Below are 13,698 nucleotides of genomic sequence, written 5' to 3'. Positions count from 1 at the left end.
ATTTCATTTAGTGTATATTTTTCATTTCATTTAGTGTATATTTTTTAACATTTTGTTTAGTTTTTAATATTTATGTAGTATTTTTGTAACATATTACAATTAAAATAACTTTTTATGTTGCTCATTTGTTTTGTTGTTCTCACCAGATGTATCATGTGATGATTCTCATTGTTACTTGAAGCACATTCCTCTATGTAATTGTGTCTTGCTGGAAGACACATTCATTTTTCATTCATATTTTGCTAGTTGTGATAAAAATATAAAATATATAGTCAAATGTTAAGTAGATGCATGTTGTTGAAAGTTGATTTCCTGATTAAAATAGACCTTTTGTCAATTTGCTATAAATAATAGATAATCTGTTTCTTACCGCATGCTGACATAGTGATAAAAATTAGAAATTGTTATGCTATATTCACAGATGTGTGAATAATTTGTTTTAATAGTTGCATGGCATGGTTATATATTACAATTTTAATGTATTTAAACAGATAACTGAAATAATAATGTTTATAATGTTTATTACAATTATTTTTTTGGCCTCCACTTCATCATTTCCAAACTAATTTTTATCAAAAAAACAAGAACATCCTATCAAAATATTTTGCAAAATACAATATAAACGTGTTACTAATGATGTTAGTGAGAAAAATTCAAAATTGATGTAATATTTTATTTACTGTATGGTTGTGTAAACATATATTTATAATTACGATTCTGTAATACAATTTTATTTTAAATTGTTGCATCAGCTATGGAATGTCCAGTTCATAGCCACTATTCGATGTGTGCAACATCTTGCCCTGAGACCTGTGTAACCAATACTCCAGAAGATCAATGCCCAGACTTTTGCACTGAGGGTTGTGAATGTGATGAGAATTATGTCTTAAGTGGAACTCATTGCATTACTCGTGATCAATGTGGTTGTCAAGATGAATTTGGAACATACTATGAGGTAGATTACTCAAAGACCTCGAGAATAAGCTTGGCTTTATTCAATAATTACTTTCACAATATATTAAAAGTCTAATTGTATTTCAATGCTTGCATAATTTTTTAAAGGTCTAATTTAAAATCCCTTCTATAAACCATTAGTTTCTTAAATTTGTAAGAATATATTTCAGTAATTGTAAAACACTATAAGAGAAATTGAATGTGAGCACTTCCTTTTATTTTTCTTTTATGGTCAACATTTATTTTCCTAATTTCTTCTATTTAGATTGAACAAGTATGGACAACTGAAGACTGTAGTCGTGAGTGTATATGCCATGCAGAAGGTGCAATACAATGTGTAGATATCACATGTCATGGTGATGCGGTTTGTGAAGCTAAAAATGGTATTCATGGTTGTCATTGTCCAGAGGGTCTCAGTGGTGATGGTATTGAAAACTGTCAAGGTCTGTATCAAATCAACAAATGGTTACATCATCACCATCAACATTTACTCTTACTAAGAAAAGAAATTATGTATCTTAAACTTGGTAAAGTAATTAATTAATGGAACTAAAGGTAAACAATATTAATACATATCATCAGTGTCAAAACATAAAGTTAACAAAGTGTTTTCTTTCATTTTCACTTACTATTTTAACCTATTTAATGTAGTTAGGCAATTATCCTTTATAAATAAATATCAGCTTAATTACAAGTTTTGAAAGGTTGATGTAACAGTATTCTGTGACACTTATTCTATAAATGTATTTTATAGATATTGATGAATGTTTGGAAGGCCATGGATGTGACATTAATGCAGAATGTACAAACACAGAAGGTGATCATGTATGCCAATGTCATGAAGGATTTGAAGGAGATGGAGACGTTTGTACAGGTAACATAATATTGACAAATAACATTTCAAACTATATTAAAAGAACAGTTATAGAAAAAAGAGATATTTTGGCCATACTCCGTTTTAATTCTTAAAGACACTTCTTTAATATCACCTCGATGTTACATATTTTCGAGAGAATTGTTTTATAGAAGGGTTTATAAAATAATCTACTAGAATATGAGAAACTTTATATACTATCAAAATTAAATCTTATTAAAGATATCGATGAATGTGAAACAGAGGAAGCAGAGTGTCCACAGTTCTCCAACTGTGCTAATGAACCAGGTACCTACAGCTGTGTGTGCTATCCAGGATTCATTCGTGTTGGTGAAGTTTGTGAAGGTATCCTATTTTTATCGATTTTGATTATTTTAGGCCATTATACTACAGAATAGAACATTTAAAATACCAAATCTTATTCATCTTTTTGGAAATCAAAATGTTGTAGATTTAAAAATTAAATTATGTTTCATTAAGTTACTAAGTTACTCGACATAGATTTTAGATTATATAATATATATAATATATAATATATACTTTCTATAATGTTTGTTCTAAAAATTAAAATATTTACTAAAATTTGATTTACTTTTTGAACTTAGAATCTGGAATAACTTTTGCGACAGACAGTGCAGACTACTCAAATGATCCTTGCTATTTGTACAGTACAGTTTGTGTAAACAATTCTACCTGTATTAACCACATCCCTGAATATGGAGAATATTTATGTGCCTGCCCAGAAGGTCTGATTGGTAATGGACGCAATCCTTCACTGGCTCCTGAATCCAATACTGGATGCACAGAACGTAAGTATTTCTTTAATTAGTTTATAGAAATACTTCAAATTTTCATCAACTTCATCCTAGAAATCTACATTACTTCCAGATTTCTTTGATATTGATATTAAACCAAAAATTTAGTATTTTAATAGAGAAAGAGGTATGAAAGATAAAAAGCACTATCAATTTTTTTAAATATTTACTTTAAAAATAACTATAAGATATACTTTATGAAGTCAGGTATTATAGAACACATTTTAAAAAGCCATCTTATTTATTTGAATTATTTAAAAATAAAACCAGCTGTATTGGAGTGCGAAGAAGGACAATATTTATTACTGATTGATGGTGAAGGGTTCTGCATCAGAGAGGTACCAGAACCACAAACATTTGATGATGCAAGAGCTGACTGTAGTATCAATGGTGGTGATCTAGCATACTTCCACAATGAAACAGATTTTAACTTAGTAGTAAACAACTACCTGCTTAACCTAGAAGCTGGTAACCAGGATCACTGGATAGGACTGAATGATAAGCATTTTGAAGGTAATAAGTGCTATTTGTACACAGTACTCTGGTTTATAAATATGTATCTTTCGCTTTGCATTTTGTTTTTTTATTAAAATAAAAAAGTATTTTGTAGTATACTGTTATGCTATTAAAACAATGATGAAAAGCAGGTCATATATGGGGTAGCAAATAATTAATGTTGTGATGTCTCTGTATAGATATTCATGTGTGGTCTAATGGAAACATTGGTGGATTCACAAAATGGGCAAATGGACAACCAAATGATGTAAATCATGCTGAGAATTGTGTGACATTAAAACTTAACAGCTTTAATTATTATTACCATGATGCAGATTGCTCTGATGCCAAGGCATACTTGTGTATTACACGTAAGTCAACTTTAAAATGGAAAATATAATTATTGGTTGTATTTAAATAATAAAGATGTTTATAATTGATAATATTGAAATATTCTATTTAGTAATTTGTGTATATAATATGATAATAGGTTTTTTAGACCAATTAATTATTTAGTCTAGAAATTAGCTGATACAAGAAATAAAATTATAAAGTAGCATGGTTTTCTAATTATGTTTTCTGGTACTATTAACTATTGTGAACTAAATGCTGTTATATTTATCTTTTACAATGGAAACAAACTTATCATTTGCTTGCTGATAAACTTAAATATAGATATTTAGATATTTACTTTTGATTATCTTTAGCCATAATCCACAAACATTGTCCCAGCGGCTGGAAGATGAGTGAAAATGGAAAATGTTACTACAAAGATGAAACACCAACAACTATTGAGAATGCTTATTTACAGTGTAAGGCTCATGGCTCTGAGCTTGCCAGTATTTTCAATAATGTAGATAACACATTCATTGTTCAAAAGTAAGTAACTGCTTTTTAAAATTGTTATACATTATAATATTGATATGGTGACAGAAAATAAAGATTTTACAGAAAAAGGGGGGTAAAAATCATTGTTAAAAATCGTTAAAATCTTCAATCCTTGTTCAACTTCAAATGGTTCACAAATTATGTCATAGTTTGTGGAAAAATATGTATGCGCTGACAATTCTTGAATTTTTACAACGCGACAATGTTTTTAAACTTTTGTTTGCTCTTTTAAAGTCTGATATTTCAAAATAAAAAGTGTAAGTAAACTAAATTATAATATAAAAACAATTTAATTTAATGTTTGTCTTTAGTGTAAGCCTAAATTAAGAAATCAGCACAAAAAAACATGTCATAAGCTAAAGCATGTTTTTCAATTTTCATGCCGGACTTGGCTTCGCAACACTTCATGTCCGTGTGTCCCAGCAGCTCTCGAAAGAACCAAGAAACCATTAACGATCGTGTAAAAATGTGTAAATATTTGCGGTCCGGCTCGATCATCGTTATCGTTATTTATTTTCAACTTTAACGATTTGAAAATTCTACGCAACTCGTCGTAACATTACGTCGACAGGAAACCAGGCTTGAGGCTATTGGCAAAAAAAAAAACCACTATATTCAGATAATTTTATGACAAGAATCGACCGGCCAAAACGCCTCAGATGCTATCTCTGGGCGTCTGGAAAAAAATTTTCCGGACCCTCTAGATAAATATTTTCCCATATTGGCCCCCTCTTTATCAAAATCCTAGATCCGCTCCTGAAATACTATGCTTAAAGCAGTCTTTGATTAATTATCATTTGTTGGAGTAAGAAAGATTAAATAAAAAAAGGCAATGCTCCAGTCAACAACCTAACCTTGTGTCACCCCAGAGTTGCTCATTGTAACAAGAATGAAGGCACATATATAAACCAAAGATGTAATGAAATTTCACTCGCATAACAAAATTGCACCCTCAAGGACATTGTTCATTGTAACTAGTTTATTGAATATCATGACACAATCATCCTCCAATCAGGTGTGTTTTAATTGTAGATGTTGTTCAACCTATGGTTAATCGTGCTGAATTATGAATTATGTAAAGTATAAACATTGGGTCACTGCAGCAATTATTATCTGAAGATTTCACATTTTATATATTTATTTTTGTTTACAGTGTAAAAGAGGGTGCATCCACTGATCTTTTTATCGGTCTATCTAAGGGACTTTTCCGTAAGAAAACATTCTTTGTTGAAGGAGAAGACATTGTAGAAGGAGATGATATGTCAATGATGTGGATGGATGGTATACAGTTTGACGAGAATGACTACAGCGATTGGTTGCAGGCCTTCACAGAAGGAGAGGAATGTGTTGTTATAGACTCTGAATCTAGCCAATGGAAAGCACTCCCATGCTCTGTACAAGCTGGCTATGTCTGTGAAATGTCTAGTGGAGGTTTGTTTTATTAAATAATTTAGGATTAAGCAAATCAGATTATGCAAAAATAAATGTATCTATTTTTCCATATAAGTATGAAATTAAGCTTTCTGTTGATAGGCATTGATGTAATATGGCATAGCATTATCAGTTGTTACAGCTCCAAAAGGTGCAGACTCTCTTGCCATATGATTCTACTACTAAGCTCAGATCTGCATGCAATTGAAAGTATAACATTGCATGATTGTCAAACGAATTCACAACCAGCTAATTGGTTCTTCATTTTAGAAGAAGGAGATACAGAACATTATTTTCAATTGATTACATTGGTAAAAAAATACTAATTGTCTTTTTCAGAACACTGTCCTACAGGTAGTATGAAGCTTGGCCACATGTGTTACAAACCACATGAGAATGAAGAACCATTTAGTGAGGCCTGGATAAGCTGCCTTGATACTGGTGGTGAACCTGTTGTCATTTACAATCAATATATACAAAATCTTATCAACACCTACCTTGATAGGTATGGCTATGGCAGTAACAGTTACTGGATAGGTAAGTGCAGTTATTACAGAATTTAGTAGTTGTTTTGATTTATTAATTATAACATACAATATCAGTAAAAATAATAGTACATAATGATCATCAATGTTTTAATGGATACATTTTTAGCTTGCACCTAAATTTAGCTTTAACTTCACCTGGGAATATTTCTTGGAAATTCTGTAAATACATCAGTGGTTCTAACTTGTTTGATAATGTATAATCACCAATATTCAAACAAATTGGATCTGTCAAGGGGAGGTTTGGACACTAAGTATTTGGGTCACTGCCCCCAGAGAAGAGAATTTTGTTAAATGACACCCCTTGATGGCCGGAAATGGTACTCTCGCACATAACACTCATGATAAATGGTACCTCTAATTGAACGGAAAAAAACACTCTCATGCAGCATGCTACCAATGAGCAAAACGATCGTACTTCCTCCTCCTCACACACACGTGGACTATTTAAAGGACGATAACATTTGTTGCCGTATGTTAGATGCGCATGCTCTGTGTGCGGAACCGCCGATTGTTTGATCATTCACTCGGTATTTTGTTTTGTGTTACAATGCAAACGTATAGGCAAGCGGCGAAAAAAGCACACTTTTTGGATGCTATCTATATTTATTTACAGCAATTTGTTGAGGAAACTATAAATATATCAATGTAAATAGGTGGTATTGATATAGTGAGTAGGCCTACGTATCGGCTGGTGGTCTAGAAAAAAATAATAGAATGCTATAATGTAAACTACAGTACATGATACCATAGATATTATAGTGTATTATATTAATATTCACTAAATCCTCTATGATGATACACTATACTTCATAGCCACACATAAATATTGTAGGTATAGTAACCGCAGCGTTACATTTTTTGATGTACGTCGGAAGGCTATTATACTTTATGCATGCAGTCTGCCAGTGATCTAAACAATATAAAGTACGATCCTTTATATGATTCGTTCGTCGTGCCCAAGCTCACGATACACCCGTCAATATCATGTTATATCCTAAGACCAAAAATTTGTATTATTTTTAATGTGAAAATCGGCAACCAATTCAATTTTAGCTCTTAGAAATCATACAAGGAAGAAGGTATGAGTTATTCACGAACGGGTTTACAAATTTTTCAATTTACGAATAACCTTTTGTACTGTGGGGCAAGTATTTGGAGGATTTTCAGAGATGAAGGTGAGGTATTGGGGATGTCAGGGATGGGGGTTCGCAGTCGGTTAAGGGGGGTTCGCTGTAAAGGGGAGGGGGGTTCGCCCGAACCATAAAACCCCCCCTGGCTACAGGCCTGGATATCCATGACATCCTACATAATACAGACATTTGCAGTACTGTTTTATTCTAATATTATATATTTTATACAGGTATGTCTGATATGGAGACAGAAGGTGAATTAGTGTGGGTTGATGGATTTAATGCTAGCTACACTAACTTTCAAGGAGGCCAAGCTAACAATGATGAATCAAAGGATTGTGTTTTGATAAATCATAATGCACAGTACACCTGGAATATGCAAACATGTGATCGTGCACAATTGCATCAAGTGCTTTGTGAATTTGGTAAGTACCGTATATTTCGGTGTATAAGTCGCATTTTTGACACGCAAATTTGACCTCTAAATTAAGGGTGCGTCTTATACACCGAACATAAATGCCTCACCACACAGATTGTACATAGGCCTAGGCCTCCCTATCGTCACCTCGTTTGCTAGGCCTGAGTAGGCTAGGTCTAGCTACAGTAACTAACTAACGTAACGACAACCTGCTTCTGCCTAGTTTTCAAGGCATTTTAGCATGATGTTATACTAAATATGATGAAAAGATTTGTTCATTATGGAGCTGTTTTAGGCGCTCCGATAAAATTTCATTTGTAAACGTTTACGTACGATTGGAATAGTATTTATTTCAAAATTTTATACAGTAGTTATACGCACGATCGCCGACCGCCATACCCCCAGTGCAAGCCCTTCTTGGCGGCCACATGGTGTACGGTATTCGACTAGTATATTCTCCAGGTGATTATAGCATGGACCTAGCGTACACACTTCTCAGATACATAGATACTAATCGAATACGATTGTCCGTGAAAACGTGCGCCCTCTCGAAATGATCGAGCGAGGCTAGCCCACACACGTACGTGTTACACACACGGTCATGCACTCGATGTTGCGGGTGCGAAACTCATGAATAACAAGTTAGAAAGAACTTGTTGAGGCTAGGTAAGGAAAAACCTAAATAAAGGACACCGTTGTAGATATAACAAAATATATTATTACAATAATATTGATTACAATTTAAAAAAACATTGTTTTGATGAAATATAAGGTGCGTCTTATAAATCGACGATATAAAAAATACCGATATTTTACTCTTAGTTAGGGGGTGCGTCTTATACACAGGTGCAACTTATACACCGAAATATACGGTATTCGTTTTAAGTAAAGATTATCACAGTTGAATACTCACACTCTCACTGATTTGTGAATTTTTTTTATCATATTATATGCAAAAGAGAATTTTTTAAAAAGCAAAGAACCAAATACTGGATGACCACCAATGGATATTTTAAATAATATTAACAAAAGAGACATATTATTATATTACATAGCCTATGTAAATACGTGAACGTGATTGGTTGAAACTGCATCAAATGACTACCGCTGCAAGGATTGTAAATCATATATATCCTCGAGTATGATGATATTGACTGAGTAATTTTCGCGTAATTAACGTGTCCCTGTTATTAAACATAAAATCCAGCAAATTCTCGAGTATGATGATACTGACTGTGGAATTTTCGTTTGGCAACACTCGCGTTTGGCAATAAATAAACAAAAGTCATCTACTGGAACTTGAACTCCATCACAAGACAGCGCTTCATCCGATGCGCCACGTAACTTGCTTGAAGAAATTAATCAACTAAACTATTTAGTGATGATATTTTGTTCTCGGGGAATAATATATTTCCCTCAGCTAGCGCTTCGAGAAATATATATTCCCTCAAACATAATATCATTTCCTTGGGGATGTCAAATCTTATATGTAACCTCTAAGCAGGCAATATCTGTATAATATAATCTAATTAAGAATAGGAACAATAGTATCCTTTTCAATGAATACTTTAAGCATTTGTAAACTACACAATAAAATTCAAAATCAGATATTTTAAAGACGGGTCTTCTATTTTAAAAATTCCCATAATACATGTCATGAACCTATCAATTGAATCTAATAAGGTCACAGATGATTTTAAATAACAAGAATTACACCGCTATTGATTATGGTGAAGTAGGCAATTTAGACCAAACATATTATATGTTATGTTTCTAATGTCCTAAAAAGGACTGTTTACAACCAATTATCAGACTATATCAATTACATAATTTACTATTTTAATTAAAATCTGAATTTTGACAATCATACTCGACTGATACATGTCTTATTATGTTTTTTATATTATGTACATGTTTGAATTATGAATAACTGTTCAATTTATAACAACTATGTAGTGCCAGCCCATTGCCATGATGATCATGACTGTTTAGACAATGCAAACTGCATATATGGCCAATGTATTTGTACAGAAGGTTATCATGGAGATGGCAAATTACAGTGTTCGGGTGAGTAACTCAATCAACTTCGATTTCTGTAAATGTGACAATTTATAATGTTTAGTGATATGTTTTAGTTTTTGGTTGATATTAGCTTTATTGTAAATGCTAAATTGTATATCTATATATTTTGTTATATAGACATTGACGAGTGTAACTATCAGATATGTGGAGAATTCAGTGTATGCAGAAATACTGCTGGTTCCTTTGAATGTGATTGTATAGATGGTTATGTTACTATGCCTGAAGATGAACTAACATGTGTCCGTAAGTATCAAATGCAACAGCTAAGCCTCAAGATATTAAATATAAAGAAAAACTAAAGATTTTTATTTAGTTTTTCATTATTTTTCTTCATTATTGTTCAGAGGGTATCCAGCTACTTTTATACATTGTTGTGTTCAATTATTTGCCTGTGTGTTATATGCAATTGTACAATATTAGTATGTATTGATTATTTTTAGTAGTCACTTAAGCCGTGTGTCCGCAGCCATTGCAAAAATGAATGATAACATGAGATAAATGAGATAATTATCGATTAATTTTATTAGTCTGCTGTAATACGACCATAGATAATAAGATTTTTTATTTTATGAATGTTTACATAATAATTCTGTTAATTTTATTATTTTATGTTTAGCTGATACTTACTGCTCAGTTGACAATCATTGTCGAGAGATTCATGATTTAGCATTTTGTAATAGTCAAGATAATACCTGTCAATGTGACCCTGGATATGAAGGAGAAGCTCCAAAAGTTGAATGTCATGGTAAGGTTATGCACAAGTACAAATATAATAATGAAGGTTCACTCCATCCACTCATCAGTTGTGCTATAATTCCATGTCTGCTTAGATTACTTCCTATCACATAAGTGATCAGACCTCATGATTCCAAAAAGACTGTCAATGTATTAGGATTAGCTCCTTATTTATATAAAACTTTGTGTATTTGTTTAATACATGCAACTAAATTGATATATGATAGTACTGTATGCCCCAGTAATAGTACAACTTGAATTTGTTATTTATTTATACTGGGTAACCTCTTCAGTCAAACACTGGTCTGCCAGAGGGCCCAATTATGATCAGTGGCTGTGTGTGTACTAGTACACCGGAGTTACCCCCTGCTCGTCTCGAAAAATGTACTAGGTTCTTTAATGTGCAAATAATCTAGAAGTAATAAACTGAATATCTTCTTTTTAAGAAAATAAATGAAATAATCATGTTAGAAAAACACTATTTATCGCTTTTGATGATGAACAACTCTAAAATGTATATAGGAAAGGTTTTTTTTTTTTTTTTTTTATATCTAGTATATTGGGTTTATTGTTTTATATTTTTTATGTAAAAGTGCAAACTTCTCTATGCAGGATCCTTGCCATCATTTATGCTATGAAACTATATTTATAAAGGATGAGTAAATAAATGTGAATTGAATTGAAAGTGTACACTGGACCTACAGTTTACAGTCCTTATCCGAGAAGTGTATCATACATGTAATAAAATATAATTTATGTTTTTAGACATTGATGAATGTGAGTTAGGCGCCGATGAATGTTTTGAACATTCAACATGCTTAAACATTGTTGGATCTTACGAATGTCCATGTGATAATGGTTACATTGGTGATGGCTTGTCAGACCAAGGCTGTCTACGTAAGTTTTCATTGTACTATTAATATTAAAGGTTTATATTGAGCATTATATACGGCTTTACCACATTGAAACACTGGTTCTTGTCAGATCACCGAAGTTAAGCAACGTTGGGCCAGGTGTTGTATATGGAGAAGCTGGGGTCCCATTAGGCATTTGAAATCAGCACTGCTGACACTTATGGCAGCCCCTGAATCTAGTATTTGCTTCAGACGTATTCATGCCTTTCCTTTTGATCAAGGTTGGCACTGGACGAGAGAAGCCCTTGATCATCGTTAGGACCAATCAAGATGGTTAAACAGTCCTGGCTTAGTTTCATCCACCATTCCAATGAATGTAGAACTATAAATTGACATTGCTGTTCATGACAAATGTCACCCTAAACTAACTAACTAATATTGAGCATCAACTTAAGTAAAGTAGAAACAATTTGATGACAATTTGGGATTTTTTTTTAAACAAGTGTGTTATTAATATTGAAATTGGTATTGTTATACCAGGAATCTTGATGACGTGTGATGACTATAAGCAAGCTGGACGAGATGTTGGAAGTGGGGAGTACACTATAGATCCAGATGGTTTTGATGGTGTTGATCCATTTATTGTAAGTCACTTATTAAGGTTGATGATATATACTGTATATGATAAACTCTAATGTGTTTTAATACAGCATTACATTTGTCTCTTACATTGATGTTAAACTTTTTTCCAATGATATAGGTTGAATGTGACATGTCTCGTGAATTTGGCATAATGATATTTAATCATGATTCTAGTGAAGAGAATATCAATGAAGATGGAACCACAGTCATAACTTACAATAATGCAGATATTGAACAACTTAAAGCAGCCACAAATGCATCTATGTTCTGTTACCAAAAGATGGAGTAAGTATCAATAAAAACAGATTAAGTACTGTATATATATTATTTTTACTGATTAGATGTATTTATATCTAAAAATAGAAGTTTGCAAGATTTGAATTATCAATTGTATGCAAACTCGAAAGAGATTGAATTAATATGCCCTCATCTTTCAGTATATTAATTCACGATGCCGTTCTCCGAAGAGAGATGTCTTTTTAAACAAATAAATTATGTTTTTGCTCCAGAAATGATTTCAGTAAAAAATATTCATGCAAACAAAACATCACATGCTAATTACTATATTAATAATAAAAGATTGTATTCTTTATGTATTAAACTGCTTCTTTTTAATCAGGTACGTCTGTTCAGGTGGAGCTCAATTGCTCAATGGATTTGGTAGTTGGCATGATGTCAATGATTACACAAATGAGAACTGGGGAGGTGCGACAGAACACAATCAGGTAAATTATGAATTGAACGAATCCATAAGCTTACTGTTCATATTTTTCTCATGTTATGGCTGCCAGAGGCGCTTGACAGTGTTACTCCCATTCTGCTTCTAAAATTTTGCTTTTTGGGTTTTAAGTACACATTTTGAGAGTGATTTTACTACCAATATTGTTATCAGCACTTACAACTATTGTATTGTATATTCTTTTTTCTTATTTTTATCAGCTAAGCTGGATTTAGAAAAGATTTTTTTATAGCTTATAGCTAGGCCCAATCTAGCTGTGTGCATGCTATTGTCTTAGCAGTGTTCAGTGAAGCGAAGCCTATTGTTGCCTTAGAACTTTGGGACAGCATAGCATAGGAGATTTGTTTACAGGGCCTAGAGTCAGTGTATGTGTGATATTATTATTATAATCTACCATTGCTGCGAGTAAACTATGTTGACCTATAACTATAGCTACTCAAAGCTACTTAACCTGAGACAATGCTGGAAAAATTACTACTGCGGTTGGAAGTGTTTTGAAAGACTTGGGAATTTTCCATTATAGAGGTACACCCGTGGTGGACGCCACTCCAAATTTCACACAAAGAGTAATAAAGATATAGATTTTAAAAACCTTTCTAACATAAACAAGAAAGTACAAGAAGCAGTTAGGAAACAAAAGCCTGCAAAATATTTTCATTGGCGAGCAGGACAGATTAATGTTAATACCTGCTCAGATGACTTCTTACTACATGAAACCCTCATTCAAATTAAAGCAGCAAACCTTGACATCGTGTGTATGCAGGAAGTGAGACGGATTGGTACCGGTGCAATCTCACATGAGGGCTACACTGGACCGGACTGAAAATCAAAAAGATGTATGGGGTTGCTATTGCCATCAAACAGTCACCCCATATCAAAGTGTCTAATGTTCATTATGAATATGAACGTACTCTCCTACGGAATCCGGTTCAGAAATTTTCTATGCAAAACTCTCCAAAGTAACAAGAGTCGAGAACAACACAGAACTCTTACTGATGGGAGACTTTAATGCAACATCAACAATAACAACCAGAAAATCACTCTTTGATGGAAACCTACATAGATTTCAAGACACAGATGACATTAGTAATGA

At 32.7% G+C, this 13,698-nt stretch overlaps 1 protein-coding gene across 1 annotated transcript in view; it reads left to right on the top strand.

The window, feature by feature from the left end:
• Positions 1-13,698, top strand: part of LOC140039369 (uncharacterized) — a 203,269-nt gene that overhangs the window by 111,641 nt on the left and 77,930 nt on the right. The window contains exons 140-157 of the mRNA XM_072084972.1: positions 753-955; positions 1,220-1,397; positions 1,709-1,828; positions 2,051-2,173; positions 2,434-2,637; positions 2,914-3,156; positions 3,339-3,509; positions 3,846-4,017; positions 5,180-5,457; positions 5,797-5,994; positions 7,366-7,560; positions 9,510-9,620; positions 9,753-9,878; positions 10,252-10,380; positions 11,136-11,267; positions 11,765-11,868; positions 11,985-12,151; positions 12,486-12,591. Coding sequence (XP_071941073.1) covers positions 753-955; positions 1,220-1,397; positions 1,709-1,828; positions 2,051-2,173; positions 2,434-2,637; positions 2,914-3,156; positions 3,339-3,509; positions 3,846-4,017; positions 5,180-5,457; positions 5,797-5,994; positions 7,366-7,560; positions 9,510-9,620; positions 9,753-9,878; positions 10,252-10,380; positions 11,136-11,267; positions 11,765-11,868; positions 11,985-12,151; positions 12,486-12,591 — 2,960 coding nt within the window. The remainder of the gene's footprint in view (positions 1-752; positions 956-1,219; positions 1,398-1,708; positions 1,829-2,050; positions 2,174-2,433; positions 2,638-2,913; positions 3,157-3,338; positions 3,510-3,845; positions 4,018-5,179; positions 5,458-5,796; positions 5,995-7,365; positions 7,561-9,509; positions 9,621-9,752; positions 9,879-10,251; positions 10,381-11,135; positions 11,268-11,764; positions 11,869-11,984; positions 12,152-12,485; positions 12,592-13,698) is intronic.

This window comes from Antedon mediterranea, chromosome 2 (genome assembly GCF_964355755.1).
Source record: "Antedon mediterranea chromosome 2, ecAntMedi1.1, whole genome shotgun sequence".
Classification (NCBI taxonomy): domain Eukaryota; kingdom Metazoa; phylum Echinodermata; class Crinoidea; order Comatulida; family Antedonidae; genus Antedon; species Antedon mediterranea.
Note: the sequence above shows the minus strand (reverse complement) of the source record. Positions and strands in the feature narration are given on the sequence as shown.